Source organism: Eulemur rufifrons, chromosome 6 (genome assembly GCF_041146395.1).
Source record: "Eulemur rufifrons isolate Redbay chromosome 6, OSU_ERuf_1, whole genome shotgun sequence".
In the NCBI taxonomy this organism is placed as follows: Eukaryota; Metazoa; Chordata; class Mammalia; order Primates; family Lemuridae; genus Eulemur; species Eulemur rufifrons.
Genome location: NC_090988.1, coordinates 56,351,254 through 56,367,936, shown reverse-complemented (window position 1 = coordinate 56,367,936; position 16,683 = coordinate 56,351,254). Strand labels below are relative to the sequence as shown.

At 35.0% G+C, this 16,683-nt stretch overlaps 3 protein-coding genes across 3 annotated transcripts; all 3 read left to right on the top strand.

Moving 5' to 3' along the window:
- Positions 1-2,024: 2,024 nt before the first annotated feature.
- Positions 2,025-2,978, top strand: LOC138384104 (olfactory receptor 51G2-like). The gene has a single exon (XM_069469374.1). It carries the CDS (start codon positions 2,025-2,027, stop codon positions 2,976-2,978), a length of 954 nt encoding a protein of 317 aa, XP_069325475.1.
- Positions 2,979-8,576: 5,598 nt separating this feature from the next.
- On the top strand, positions 8,577-8,930 carry LOC138384851 (histone H2A-like 3). The gene has a single exon (XM_069470515.1). It carries the CDS (start codon positions 8,577-8,579, stop codon positions 8,928-8,930), a length of 354 nt encoding a protein of 117 aa, XP_069326616.1.
- Positions 8,931-10,510: 1,580 nt separating this feature from the next.
- On the top strand, positions 10,511-11,446 carry LOC138384103 (olfactory receptor 51G2-like). Its single transcript, XM_069469373.1, is given in 1 exon segment — positions 10,511-11,446. A coding segment is annotated over 1 exon segment (936 nt).
- The last annotated feature ends 5,237 nt before the right edge of the window (positions 11,447-16,683 follow it).

Genomic DNA, 16,683 nt, shown 5'->3' with positions numbered 1-16,683 from the left:
ATCTGGAACCAAATCCTTAACGCTGGAAGGCACAATGATTTGGATTAAGCAGAGAGTGGGTTCTTATCAAATAGAGAGTGAGTTTCCTAGACCCCTTCCCACCTTCTTGGTCCTTAAAACAAAATTTCAAGATTAAAAAACGCCAATAAATCTTCTGAAGCTAATATCAATCTCCTTTTTTCTAAGATAATGTGTAGAATTTTACTTAATCTCTTCTTATTCTTCTGAAAGTCTCATCCAAATTGATTCTCATTGAGATTGTGAAAAATTTAAAAACATGCCAAATGAAAGGAGAAACAAGTAGACAGGATCCTTAATTATTCTTGTTCAGATTACCAGGCCAAGGCAGAGAGACTTTAAAGAAAAGTCTTTCATTGTTGTTATTGTTTTTATTATTATTATTGCCTTTCTCTAAGAATCTTCCCCTGAACAAAGATTAGACTAAGGTGGAATTTAAATAGGAGTAGCTGGGAAATACTCAGGCCACCACAACTAGGGTCTGTATGCCCTGTGCAGGGAATACAAGTTTTCAGGTGCATAGCTTCACAAAGACCTGCTAGCAATACCTGGACTGACCTTGGTGAGTAAGAATAGGTGAGGAATTGGAATGCTTAACATATGCAGACATTTGTATGGCTTACAGCTATGAAGAGTATATATATAATATCAATTAAGTTTTATAAATACAGAATGCAATTGATGGGTGGACTAAGAAAAATTGTGTGCTTTACTATTTATGGGAAGGAGACTCTGCATCCACAGCTGATTTTATCCGGATAAATAAGTTTTGGCAACATACTGTGTAAAAATTGTTTTATCACTCACTTATAGAACATTATAATTGATTATTCTACAGTCATCTTACCTCTTCAGTTAAAGCAGCTAACTGTGCTAGCTTAAATCTTTGCTACAATGAGAAACAGAGTGTAAAGCCAGGCACACAGAGAAACATAATTAATATTTAATGACTAATTGGATGAATAAATAGCAGTACTCATATATTGAATTAAATCAATAATATTGACATCATATGATCATTAGAAATTAACTAGTTAACCCAAATATATACACATACAATGTAACTTTGTAAAAAGTCCATAGATCATATTCAAATTAAAAATATTTAGCCCTATAACTAAAAGAGAGCTCATGAACATATTTAAAAAAATAAAAAATCTATTCAATATTTTAGTATTTTTAATTATGAAGAACAGCCTTCTTTTTATGTACAATTTCAGAAAAATATGTTTACATTCAACAATGAATTATCATGAAACAGTGCTTCATAAAGTATGTGGTAAAGGGTCATTAAAATTTTTCAGTCTATCATAAAATATGTTTTTCAAATAAAACAAAAATGGTTTTCTACAAAAATGAAAAGTACATCCAAATACAATAATAATTGTATATTCTACATGAAGAGCAATTACTATTATTACACTAAAGAAGCAGAGTAGTTATCAAATTTGTATGAAAGTTTCTATATGCTTATTTTCAATTTCTGTATTCATTTCATGCATAAAATAAAGCATATTAAAATGTGGCCATGAACTGCATTTTGAATAGGACTATCTAATAGGTATTGTTATTGACCACTGCAATAAGAAATACACTGGTCATGATCTACTACTGTAATTACCATGAGGAGTATTAATTTGGATGTATTTTAAAAGAACTTCATTTAAAGCACTTTATTTACTCTGAATTTTTTATTTTAAAATATGTTTATATCAATTAAATGACTTAGATAAATTAAATATCAAGACTTTGTTTTTTTCTTATTTTTCCTTCAATAAGCTATAATATGTAGGGAATATGATCCAGAAAGAAGGTCTTCTTTTCTGGTCTAAAGGCTCAGGTGGTATATGTTGGGTAAGAACATTCAATATCATATTAGACACATATCACAGGCAGTTTAAAAAAAGAGATATGATGAGTAGTCAATTAAACGCTCAAGTCAAATGTTATCATCTGTGTCTGAGAAAATGCATTTCATTCTAGGAAAGGTATGCAGCCCTGGTGTCATGCTTCCTGTCAATAGCACCACCGCCTTCTTCTCCACCTTCCTGGTGACAGGCATTCCTGGGCTGGAGGCTGTGCACATCTGGATCTCCATACCCTTCTGTGCCATGTTCCTCATTACCTTAGTGGGTAACATGACCATCATGACAGTTATCTGGCGGGAGCAGACCCTCCATGTGCCTATGTACTTCTTCCTGGCCATGCTAGCTGCCTCTGATCTGGGCCTGTCCCTCTCCACCTTCCCCACAATGCTGAGGATCTTCTGGCTGGATGCTCGAGAGCTGACCTTTTCTGCTTGCTTCACCCAAATGTTCTTTATTCACACCTTCCAGGATTTTGAGTCAGCCATCATACTGGCAATGGCCTTTGACCGCTATGTGGCCATTTCTCATCCACTGCACTATTCTTCCATCCTCACAAATAGTGTGATCGCCACGATAGGTTTGGCCATTGTAGTGCGAGCCATGATTGCACAGGTGCCCCTTCCCATGCTCTTGAGGAGGCTGTGCTTCTGTCGCTCCAATGTGCTTTCTCATTCCTACTGCCTGCACCCTGACATTTTAAAGCTCTCTTGCTCCAACACTAGGATCAATAGCATCTTTGGACTCTTTATGGTGCTTTCCAACATGGGACTTGATTTTCTCCTTATTCTCCTTTCTTATGTGTTGATTCTGAAAACTGTACTGAGCATTGCTTCCCACGGTGGCCGCCTGAAGGCTCTTAATACCTGTATTTCCCACCTCTGTGCTGTGGTCCTCTTCTTCACACCCATGATCTGCCTTTCTATACTTTATCGCTTTGGCCGAAAGTTTCCCCCAATCCTCTATGTACTCTTGGCCAATATGCATTTTCTCATTCCTCCTGTGATGAATCCCATTGTGTATGTAGTTAAAACCAAGCAGATAAGAGACAAAATCCTAAAACTCTTTATCGAAAAAGGAACTGAAGAGTCCTGAGTGGCATTTATAACATAAACTTTGAGAAACTGATGTACAGTGAATAGTTACTGTTCCAACTCTCACAACTGAAATGACTTTGTCAAAGACAAAGAAGTGAAATGTCCTAATGTATTTGTTTTCTCCACTTGCACTGACCATGATTTTCTGTTTCATTTATAGCCTTTGCTTAATTTATTAGGCTAATTTTCTTCATACAATTACTTTTCAGACTGACAATTACTTTTTACCTCAAATTTTCAAGGTTGTTTGTAGCTGGTTGTGTTATTCTTCAGTTGTCTAAACGACATACTATTTTTCCTATTAGACTTTGTCCCATGTTTATTCATCACAATAAATTATTAAGAGTTCCATTAAATACATCAGTATTAAGGTTGAGATTGTCTGCACATGCAAGGTTCTCTCTTCCCTGAAGTTTCATTATTTTGAATGTTAAATAAGTTTGAGACATTTTGCAATGAAGCAACTTTGATTAGCTACATCAGGTTATCAGGAGGTTAGGGCATTCCTAGTTCAGTTAGGTGTAATGGAATTGGGATGGTTAATTCTGATGTGAACACTTAAAAAAAAAAGGCAAGATAAAACTAACACAGAACTCAGAGAATAGAAAAATCTTTTCTCAAGTGCTAATAAACTCAAATAATTTTTTGTAGTCTGAGTCATCTCTTATTGCATGACAGTAATAGTAGCATCTTTGACCTGCATTTAAGAGAGCCCATGTCAAGACGTTAAACCATATAAATAAATAAAGACTATACAGTTTTTTATCCCCAAACTGACTTCTTTTACTTAAAGACAGAAATTATCCTTTTCTGTACTAGATGGCTCATGTGACACTCTAAAGGCAAAGATGTATTTGGCTATATTTAATACAATGATATACTACTGTGTTTTAAATAATTGTATTATTCAAATAGTGATCTCCACATTTGATCCATATTCATATATCATAATAGATTACAAACACTTTCCCATGAGTTGATTTCCCTATGTGACACTGCCTTCATTGTCATTTACTTGTATTTATCATAACCATTCTGTTTCTACTTAATAATTCCCTTTTTAAGCAAATTTGAGAATCTTTTCCTTAGAAAAATATCTGTCTTCACTATTCATTGGCACTATATGTTATCCATCTACTGTATACACTTCTGGGTAAATGGCTTATATTGTGATATAAGTCACAGAAAAACAAAAACTTTGGGTAAAAATCTTGGCAGGATTTTTATTTTCTCATTTAATTATCAATCTTATCATATTTATAATTATCATAATCACTGTTATTTTGTTCAGTATCATCACCATTAAGATTGTGTCTGTGGTGGTCCACTTTATCCCCAATAATATTATTATAAGAATAATTTATTTTATACATCAAATATACATATTATTTTTTTTGGAGATGACCTAAAAAACACAGGCAACAAAAGCAAAAATGAAAAAATCAGATTACATCAAACTGAAAGCTTCTGCACAGGAAAAGAAAGAATCAACAGAGTGAAGAGACAACCTATGCAATGACAGAAAATATTTGCAAACCACACATTCTGATTAAGAAGCTATTAATAATATCCAACATATATAAGAAACTCAAACAACTCAATGGAAAAAATAAATAACTCTATTAAAAGATGGGCAAAAACCCTGAACAGATGTTTTTTTCAAAAGAAGACATGCAGATTGCCAGCAGGTATATGAAAAATTGCTCCATCTCACTAATTATCAGGGAAATACAAGTTAAAATCACAGTGAGATATCACCTCACACCTGTTAGAAGGGCTACTATCAAAAAGACAAAAGCTAACAAGTACTGGAGGGGATGTGGAGAAAAGGGAACACATGTACACTGTTGGTGAAAATGTAAATTAATACGGCCATTATGGAAAACATTGTAGATGTTCTTCAAAAAATTAACAATTCAACTACTATATGATACAGCAATCCCATTTCTGCCTGTACATCCAAAAGACTTGAAATCAGTTTATGAAAGAGGTATCTGCACTTCCACATTCATTGCAGCATTATTCACAATAGCCCAGATATGGAATCATCTCCATTGTCTATCATCAATGGATTAAGGAATAAAGAAATGTGGTATACATACAAAACAGAATACTACTAAGCCTTAGAAAAAGGAAATCCTGTAATTTGTGACAACATGGATGAATCTGAAGGACCTTATGTTAAATTAAATAAGCCAAACACAGAAAAATAAACACTGCATAATTTTACATATATGTAAAATCTATAAAAGTTAAACTAATAGGAGAAGAAGGTAAAATAGGAATCACTAGAGGTAGAGGGTGGGGGGATTGGGAAGATGTTGCCCAAAGGATATAAAATTTTAGTCAGATGAGAGGAATAAGTTCAAGAGATCTATTGTACATCATGGTAATTACAGTTAATAACAATATATGCTACATATGAAAATTGCTAAGGGCAGTTTTTATGTATTCTCACCACACACACACACACACACACACACCTACACACACAAAATGTGAAGTAATGTGTTAATTACCTTGATTTAGCCAATCCAGAATGTATGCATATATTAAAACATCATGTTGTACACCATAAATACATTCAATTTTTATTTGTTAATCAAAAAAGAAGATAGTTTGCTTTTACGTTGTGATAAATTCAGTAAAAAAAAGTAAATAGAAATAATACTTTTTAAGATTACCTTGCTCAATTCTATTTAAAGAGATTCTACTGACACAATCACATTTTTTGCTACTTTAATTTTTATTGAAATTATTACTGTGATCACTTTAAATTCACATGTAGCTGTAACAAGTAACACAGTGAGATGTCATGCACCATTTATCCAGTTTTCCCAATGGTAACAATTTGCAAAACTATAGTTAAATATCACAGCCACAATCTTGCCATAGATGCATCTACTTATTCATGTTTTGCCAGTTCTACTTGTAGTTTTTGTGTGCCTGTATTTAATTTTATATAAATTTTTCTTTCATTGAATTTTAACCAATACTGTAAATGTCCTAGATTTTCAGATTATGATTTCCTAAAATATCATATTCTTATTGCCACTTAAAATTTCATGTCAAAAAAAGTCAACTCACATACATTTATATGTTTGTGTACATGTATTAGAATGGGTGAAGAATAATGGCCGGAAAGCAGATATAATTGATCATTTCTGAACACTACGGTAATTTCTACATACACTGAATGTCTGAAACATTTCAATATGAATTGGAGTGATATTAGAGTTCAATGAGGAGCTTTTGAAGAAATAGCTTTCAGACTTCCTCAAATATATTACAGAAAATATGAATGAGCCTAAAATGTGTAAAATTCATTTTTAAATTGACTTGGAATAGAATTAAATTCATACCAACACTTAATTGGTATGTACCATGTGAAATTCTATGCTGGTTGGTTTGATTTCCAACTCATCTGAAAGAAAAAAAAGTACAGAGAGCTTAGACCATTTTTGTTGCATTCTTAGAAGAATAAAAGGTTAATGTTAGCTCTCAGATCAAGAAGAAAGGAGATCCCCGGAGATTTCTATTCTTAAGGGAGGTCTGCACAAATAATACAGTAACTTAAATCTGGTCACAGGCATATTTGGTCTTAAACATGGAAAATAAATCTTTCCTTGCAGTGCTTTAGCAACTGAGCTACCTTGAGATGCCAGGTGAGAGAACAAGACAAGGTTTACCTGAATTGAGTTTGGAAATATAAACATCAAAGAAACTTTGGATAAGTTAGTGAGTGGAGAAACTCTAGCCTGTAGTACAAGGATCTCAGGCATCTGGGGAATGTTCCTTTCTGTGAAACCATTTCTGATTTGTTTTTCTCAAAAACATGAGATTTTTGGGCAATGGTACTGAACCACATAGAAGAGTATTCCTAAACAGGAAAAGTGGAGTGCTATCATGCCTATGGTAACACCGACTTTGAGGTTCAACCTCATCCTTGAACATGAACATCCTTTGAAAACAGAGAGTATAGATTCAGAAAATGCTAAAGAACTCATGGATGGGAAAAGGCATTGAGAAGAAATTCGGCTGCAGACACTGTACACCAGGTGGCAAAAAGATTAGATTACGCACAATGTGCTCTCCTCAAATAGAAAGTGAGTTTTCTAAACTTCTTACACCTCCCTTGACCAAGCAAAATTCTAAATTAGAGGAAAAAAAAATGACCATAAAACTTCTGGGGCTGATTTTATTTTTCTGTCTCTCATTCTTTTGGTTTTTTTAATATAATATGTAGGATACAAGTTAATCACTTTGGTCATTCTGTAAGTCTCATCTAAATTGAGCCAGATAGTGATTTTGACAAATTGAACGGTATTTCAAATGGAAGCTGAAAGAAAGGCTCAGTGTCCTTATGCCCCGTATAATTGATACCAGAGCAAGGAAGATGAGACTTTGAGGAAGAGTCTTTTATTTTACTTGTTTTCTCTAGGACTTTTCCTTCATCAAATACTGGATTCAAGGGGCATCTTAATTGAATCAGCTGGAAAGTACGTACATTCCCACAGCTAGGGTCTCTATGCTTCCACGCAGGATTTTAAAGGCATATCTTCACAAATGTCCACAAAAAAATAGCAGCAATAACATTAGTGAGTAAAGATAGGTGAGAAATTGGGATGATTACATGCAAATATTTTACAGTTTATCGTCTGTGGGGATGATTGCAAATGATGTGAAGAGTATACATGTAATGTGTGTTTAGTTTCATAAACACAGAAAGTAGTGAGGGGTGAACTTAGAGAATATGTGTGTTTTGAAATTTGTGGGAGAGAGACACATGTGTCGACAACATACATAAGTTATGGTAAACAGATGACCTCATCTCTGACATCTTGAACATTATAGTTAGGTATTTGCCAGATGTCTGTCATTTATAATTATAGTAGTTAATTGTGCTAACTTTGATCTCTGCTGTAACCTTAAAACCTATTTAAGAATAAGACACATGGACAAAAAGTATTTATTAAATATTTCATTGAATAATATAAAAGCAAATGACCAATACCGAATCAATTCCATAAAGTAGTCATAGTATAATGTTTTTGCTATACTGTGGTTAGAAATAAGCTAGTTACTATCACAAATATATAGTGATTGTAAAAATATCTTTATACATTATTGGTTAAAAATTTTAAAATTATCCCCATAAAATTAGATAGAGCCTACACACTATTTAAATGAGTATTAAACAATTTCTAATGATGACTTTTATAGTCTGAATTATATAAAAATATTATCTTTATTTTCCTACATGTGTAATTGATGAAAAAATTATGTTTATGTTCAACAATGAGTTGTCATGTAACATACTGCTTCTCAAGTTATGTGATAGTAAAGTTCCAATTGAAAAGGAATCTCTTGGGGTGACAAGGTTCCTCTCATGGGCATTTCTAGGCTGAGGCCTGACCAGAGCCCAGTGGACACCAATGACATCACAAAGTCTGGGTTGTCACAAAGGCAGCTCCCTGACCAATGAGGGGCTGGAGCACAGGGATACAAGGGGCAGGAATAAGCACTGGTATCCTGAGAGGCGCAGGCCAGCAGGGAAATCAAGCTGTGCTAACTGGGGAAAAGCCCAGCAAACATCATGCCTGGGAAAAAACACAGTAGAGACTCCCACAGGCGTAGGAGGCAGGCCCTCTCCCGCTCCACAAGAGCAGAGCTGCAGTTCCCGGTTAGCCGCGTGGACCGCCTCCTGCGAGAGGATCACTATGCCCAGCGCCTGAGCTCGGCCACTCCCATTTTCCTCGCAGGCATCCTGGAGTACCTGACGGCCAACATCCTGGAGCTGGCGAGCAAGGAAGCCAACAACAACCGCAGAGTGCGCATCACCCCTGAACACGTGGAGACGGCAGTGAACCAGAACCAGCAGCTCAGCCGCCTCTTTGAGGACGACACCCACTCTCAGGTTGACGAGATGCCCCAACCCAGGAAGAAGTAGAGATTCCTGGGTCTCAGAGTCGGGCAGGACCTCATCAACAGCCCCATCCAGCCCCCAAAACTGCCACAGAGAGGGAGCCCAGGCTGCCACCATCAGCCCATGCTATTAAAGTGTTTAAATCTAAAAAAAAAAAAAAAAGGAATCTCAATCCATCACAAACCATTTTGTACATTTTGTAAATATTATATAATTTATAAGTAAATATGAATTGTTATAAAATAATAAAATTGCATCCAAAAAACAGGGCCATAAATTTACTTTATTATTAAAGCAAAGAAACAGAACTATTATATCAAACTCATATAAAATGTTCTAAATGATTATTTTCAATTTCTGCTCTCATCGCTTTGTAGAAAAAAAAAACAGATCAAAACATGCTATGAACAACTGGTATAACATGATCTAACATTATTTTTGACCAAGGTAGAAAGGAATTCATAGAATAATGTAGCAGTACTACTCCAGCATATACTGCTAATCTACATTATTTTATTGAAGATTTCAATTAAAATGATTTATTTTGAATTTTGCATTTTAAAATATTATATCAATTTTGTGACTTAGATAAATTAAAAATCAAGACTTTTTTAACTTTCAATTAGCTAACACATTTGGAGAATTTATTCAATAGAAAAGGTATTATTTTATAGTTTGAGGTCACAAGTATATGAGGAAACAGTATTTAATCTTATACAGAGAGTCAGGATCAGTTTAAAAGAAATGTTTTCATGAGGTTAGTAATGATTTATCCTACTGTGTGTATACTCACAGTCTGAAAACTATGTCAAATTTTGACATCTGTTTCTGAGATGATGTAAAGTTTCTATATGCTTATTTTCAATTTCTGTACTCAACCAGAAAATGTAGCATATTAAAATGTGTTCATGAACTACATTTTGAATAGGACTGTCTAGTATTGACCAAGGCAGTAAGAAATACCCTGGTCATTATTAGCCGGGCGTGGTGGCGCATGCCTGTAGTCCCAGCTTCTCGGGAGGCTGAGGCAGTAGGATCCCTTAAGTCCAGGAGTTTGAGGTTGCTGTGAGCTAGGCTGACGCCATGGCACTCACTCTAACCCGGGCAACAGAGCAAGACTCTGTCTCAAAAAAAAAAAAAAAAAAATAGAATTATGCATCAGAATCTTAAAAAAAAAAAAAAAAAAGAAATACCCTGGTCATGATCTACTACCATAATACAATAACGGGTATGAATTGGATGAATTTCTAAAAGAATTTTATTTGAAGCACATTATTTATTCTAGATTTTTTAGTCTAAAATATCTTAATATAAGTTAGGTGGCTTAGGTAAATTAAATATCAAGACTGGTTTTTTCTTATTTTTCCTTCAATAAGCTACACTATCTAGGGAATCTGATCAAGAAAAGAGATCTTATTTTCTAGTCTAAAGGCTCAGGTGGCATATGTTGGGTAAGAACATTCAATATCATATTAGACACATTATCATGAGCAACTTAAAAGAAGAGGTATGACGAGTAGACAATTAAACGGTCAAGTCAAATGTTATCATCTGTGTCTGAGAAAATGCATTTCATTCTAGGAAAGGTATGCAGCCCTGGTGTCATGCTTCCTATCAATAGCACCACCGCCTTCTTCTCCACCTTCCTGGTGACAGGCATTCCTGGGCTGGAGGCTGTGCACATCTGGATCTCCATACCCTTCTGTGCCATGTTCCTCATTACCTTGGTGGGTAACGTGACCATCATGACAGTTATCTGGCGGGAGCAGACCCTCCATGTGCCTATGTACCTCTTCCTGGCCATGCTAGCTGCCTCTGATCTGGGCCTGTCCCTCTCCACCTTCCCCACAATGCTGAGGATCTTCTGACTGGATGCTCGAGAGCTGACCTTTTCTGCTTGCTTCACCCAAATGTTCTTTATTCACACCTTCCAGGATTTTGAGTCAGCCATCATACTGGCAATGGCCTTTGACTGCTATGTGGCCATTTCTCGTCCACTGCACTATTCTTCCATCCTCACAAACAGTGTGATCGCCAGGATAGGTTTGGCCATTGTTTCACGAACCTTGACTGTACAGGTGCCCCCTCCCATTCTCTTGAGGAGGCTGTGCTTCTGTAGCTCCAATGTACTTTCTCATTCCTACTGCCTGCACCCTGACATTTTAAAGCTCTCTTGCTCCAACACTAGGATCAATAGTATCTTTGGACTGTTTGTGGTGCTATCCACTATGGGACTTGATTTTCTCCTCATTACTCTTTCTTATGTGTTGATTTTGAAAACTGTATTAAGCATTGCTTCCCATGGTGGCCGTCTCAAGGCCCTCAACACTTGCATCTCCCACATGTCTGCTGTGGTCGTCTTCTTCACACCCATGATCTGCCTGTCTATGCTGCACCGCTTTGGCCCACGACTTCCCTCACATGTCTATGTGACCTTGGCCAACATGCACTTCCTTATTCCTCCTGTGATGAACCCCATTGTGTATGTGGTGAAAACCAGGCAGATTCAAGAAAAAATTCTGAAGCTCTTCATCAAATAAGGACCAGAAGAATCCCAAATAACATTTACACCATAAATATTAGAAAATGATATTACACTAAAAGGCCACTAATCCAACTCTTCTATCTAAAATGGTGTCTCATGTCTATTTCTATGTAAATCTGGAGACAAAGAAATAGGTTCCATTAAATTTTATTTTTGCAAATTGCACAGCCTATAGTTTTCTCTTTCAGCTGTAGCTGTTGTTTAAATTTATCAGGTAAATTTTCTTTTTATAATTACTTTTCAGCTCAGATGATAGTTTTATCTCAGAACTTTTTTTACAGAACATGGGCTGTGGTTCACTGTACTGCTTTCTAAAGGACAAATCCTTAATTAGACTTTATACCATGTTTAGCAATCATTTAAATTCAATAATTGCCCATTCATTACATTACTATTTAAATGAATTGTACATATATAAGACAATCTCTTCATTATCTTTTCACAGTTCTTCATACCACATAAGTTGTGACTTCTTATAGAGCAAACAAAGATTGGGATTGTTACGGCGAGTAGGAAGTAAGGGCCTTCCTAGTTCAGTTGGATAAAATAAAGTTGGGTTCGTTAATTTGTGTAAGATTGCTTATAAAAAACAATTTGTAAAAAATGGTGAAGTTGTTGGACTGTGAGGATAAGAAATTCATTTCTAAACTGCTAAAAAAATCAAAATAATTGTTTTCAAATCTTAGTCTTCTCTTATCCATGGATGGGAATAATAGTGGCATCCTTGACCTGATCTTAGAGAGAGCCATAATTTTGCAATTACAGACATAAAACTACTTGGCACCCATATAATTCAATGAAGATTGTTGAATTATTTATACCAAAACTTATCTCTCTTATGTATACAGCAAACATTGTGCTGAACATAATTTATATCCTCTCCTAAGTTAGAAGACTCAGAAGACACTGTATAAGGACAGGTATATTAGGCTAAATTAAATACAATGATATGCTGCTGTATTTAAAATGTCTCTATTAATCATAAAGTTGTTAACACATTTCACCTTGAAATATGTCTATATTTATATATCATTTTAAAATATATGCACCTGTACCTTTCCATGTTATTTTTTATATGTCATAGTTAATATCATTGTCCTCATTTTAATGTTACTTGTATTTTTATAACCATTCTGTTTCTATTTATCAGTGGACCCCTCTGCAAGTTATCTATTAGCCAGATTTTTCTTTGAGACATTCTTATTGAAAAAAAACTCTTCCCCTACCTTGCATTGACACCATACGTTGTTCATCTACTAAATATACATACTTGAGAATAAACAATCAATGCTTTTTTACTGTAATGAAAATAAAAAAGGATCTCTGGCTTACATTGAAATATAGATCACAGACCAAATGAAGTTCCAGGTGAAACTCTTGGCACAGTTTTCATTTTCCCATTTATTTACTATCAACTTTACAATCTTTATGATTATAATCATTATCGCCATTTTGTTCTGTGTCACTGTCATCATCAGCATGACAACTCACAGTTTCTAATTTATCCCCAATAGCATCTTGCCTAAATGATTTATTTTCAAAGTGACACATATAAAATATGTGAAAGTTCCCAAACTATGATAAATAATTGTGCCATCCAAGATTTTTTATGTTTGAGGTTATTATGTAAGAGATTAGTTGCACAGTAAGTGCTATCCAAACAGAGAGACTGCTTTATGAAGCCAAGAGCTTGCCTTAAAGACTCTGCTTGACCCCTGACTCTTTTGAATTACATGGGATATTAGGATGGATAAACTTTAAAACTATATTCTATGCTTTGAATAAATATATATTGAAAAACAAAAATTCTTTAGTAAATTATAATTTTGAAATACTAAAGTATTCTCATTACTTTTCAGTCCAAAGGTTCATATATTTTGGTAAGAATGAAAAACATAATTTTTGTATTATTTATATATGTTTGATAGGATGATGGTTATTTAGTAATTATCTACTTTATCCTTAACCTTTTGAAGAGTCAGAAATATACTGTGAATTCAACAAAATTCTTTCTCTCAAATGTAGTTTGCTTTCTTAGTGGTGGTGTTGAACAAGGGGGTCACAAGAAAGAAACAGATAAACAAATGAATATCTAATATATGGTATTGAAAAAAACTACGAAACAATGAAATTTACAATGTCAACAATTACTACCTAAATTCACTATATCAACATCCCTATTAGTAGCCAGAATCTGAAAGTCATCATTCATAAAAGGTATAATCTTCAAATTCAGTGTGTCAATCTGTAGCATAAGGTTCTGTCTTTCAAACATGCTTTCTCTTCAACTTCACAGCTCCTCAACTTTGGCCTTGAACCCTTTATTAATAGTTTCAGTCCCTCAACCCCTCACTTTCTATAAATCTATGACAATCATCATTATTTCATTATGTTTCATATTCACTTTGAACCATACATACTCCATTAAAAAAACCTCAATAGTCATGCCTCTTTATTTCTTAGACCTTTCAAGTCTAATCTTAACTTTGGAATCAATTTAAATATCTTTGTATTTTCTACTCTTATACTTTGGAGTCCTAATTCAGAATAACACTAGAGTTTTCATACTGGAATGACTACAAATTAAGGATCGCTAACTCATTTAGTCCCTTAGTGCTAGTGACATATTGTTGTAGGGCATGTTGGCTCTGTCAGCAATCCACAGTTGTAACATTTCAAACATTGGCAATTCTTTTCAACTCACTTGTATTTCACATACATACCCTCTCTTCAATTTCACATACATAAAGTTATTTATTTCTATTTCCACCATCAAAGTATTTCTTCTGATCTCAAAGAAAAAATTCTAATATCCTTTATTCAAAGAAGAATAAACTATCTTTACCTTTCGATTAACTCCTCTTGATATATGTGATTCTTCAATCCTGCCTCTAACTCATTCTCCCTTTCTCTTTTATTTACATATTATCATTATTAGAAAATAATTCAAACACATAAAATATGCAGGAAATAATAAAACAAACATCATATCCTTTTCCACTTGGTTTTGTTAAATTATAATGTTTTACCACACAGGAGTCAGAATGTTTTAAGTAAAAGAGGTTGCAATAAAAGCAAATTATTTCTGTATATATCACTGAACCATAGACCTTAAACTAAATCCTTAACAGTAACCAAACAAACCTGTTTATCTTTCCCTTCCTTGTTTCGTTGTATTTAACGCATATGTGTCTATGTGCATATAATAAGCATATTTTTTATCACCTGGGATCAAAATTATTCTTAGGCCACATTAGAATCTAGCCATGTTTCACACATGCTGGATTCTAGTGTATTTCCAGTGGGGGCACGGCATACTTCTGAACGTCACAGGAGATGCCTACAAGTAAAGAATTAGTGCAGCAGTGCTTATCATCATAGCCATGTAGATGACCTTTACCAGACTCTGAGAACTAACTCTCTGGAATATTCAAATAGTTTCTGAGTAATGATGCATTATCTATGCTCAAAGCAGCCCCTCAAGATGAAACGGGTTGATATCATGTGTAAAGTAAACATAAAAATTTCTGTGTGCACTTGTGAGAGGCAGAGCTCTCTTTAAGAATTCTAAACTTTATAACTCAAGCAGGCTTCCATCAATAGACACATCTCTCATGTGTCTCTGAGGTTCACAGCTGGTACAACCATTGCAGATCTAGAAAAAATTCTTGGAAAACTGTACCTGCTAGATTTTGCCTATACATACCTTTTACTGGCAATTCTGCATAGTGTCCTTTTCAATATGAAATCTTAGCCATGAGTATAACTTTACATTGAGTAGTGTGACTCCCTCAAGAGAATAATTGAACTAGTGCATGGTCAGGGTTCTTCTATCGCTCCCTTTTCAGCTTCAAAAAAAAAAAAACCCAGGCCCACTGAACATGCTCCTGATGAATCATTTTCATTGCTCCAACCCCTTAAAGTCATTCTTTTGAGAATAGGAAGAACTCACTTTGAGGAGGGTGGAGGGAGGAGAAGGGAGAATACCAGTGAAAAAGTAAGCTGCATGCTAAGTAAGCTGTGTGTTATTGTAATGAAGACCAACCAGTGAAAAATGAATGTATCTTGGAGAACATCTATGAGTATTATCATTCATAGGAACAGTGCTATAAATATTCCACTCCAACTTCCAGCATATTTACAATTTAAGAGAAAACTACTGGATTTGGAAAGAGGGCATGCTTTGTTTGGAGGATATAAGAGATTCTATGTCTTGGAGTTCTGAATGGTGATATTAAGATGTTTCTTGGGCCAGCACAGCTAGGGTTTGTGGGGTAACTTCTGTCTCTGAGTAATGACAACAGTCTGAGTCTGGGAACAGAAGAAAGGAAACCTGAAGCAAAACTGGTTGTGTGTTCTGAGATTGTATCAGGTATTTATTCTGGAGACCTGGCAAAGATCCACGATGAATTAGCAAGAGCCAGCCCTGGCTGGCACATGCACATTTAATGCTGCTCTAATAGCCTATGCCGCAGGGATTAGGTGTGGGCTTCCAAGGAGATCATGAACCAGGGATTTATAAACCTGCTTGCTTGGCATTATGTTCAAGGCAGGGAGCCTTACGAGGGCCCAAGCTGCACCACCATCCACAGAGCTGTGTCTCTGTCCTGAGTTTGGTGAGTGAATGATGGAAACACCTTAGGCTAGGTTAGGCCAAATCATGTCATATATGTACCTGGAATGGGAGTCAAGGGAAGTCATTAGTTATCCAAAATATGGTTTCAAAGTCTGTATAAAGATTTCTGAGGTAGAAAGGACACTTGTTGGAGGTTGGCAGCACCTGTAATCCTCTTCTGTGACATATTCTATAATTTTCAGAAACAATCCATGACCACTCTTTCCTCAACCAACAATCATTTAGTACTTGTCTTTGGAGTTTAAGATCAACTGCAAGTCAAACAGCTTTTATGTATAGTACATATTAGATAACTGATGTAAGAAAGTAAGGAAAGGAAGGATGTAAGGAAAGAAGGAAAGGAGAGAGGGAGGAGAAAATGAAGAAAAGAAAACTAGAAATATATTTTCTAATTTTCATACAACATTGTAATAAGAGACAACAGCAAATAGCTACCAATGAGATTTCCAAGATAAAGATGTATATGGAGATTTTTCCTTGCAAGGAATAGTTTAAGGGACTAATAGTATTTATCTTAGGCTGTAAGTTCATTTAAAAATAATAGATCTACATTTAATCTCTGAAGAAAGTTCTTCAGAGAACTTAGTTTATGTAGT

Excerpts from the sequence above, each read along its gene's own strand:
- LOC138384104 (XM_069469374.1), top strand. The coding sequence starts at position 2,025 with ATGCTTCCTGTCAATAGCACCACCGCCTTCTTCTCCACCTTCCTGGTG.
- LOC138384851 (XM_069470515.1), top strand. The coding sequence starts at position 8,577 with ATGCCTGGGAAAAAACACAGTAGAGACTCCCACAGGCGTAGGAGGCAG.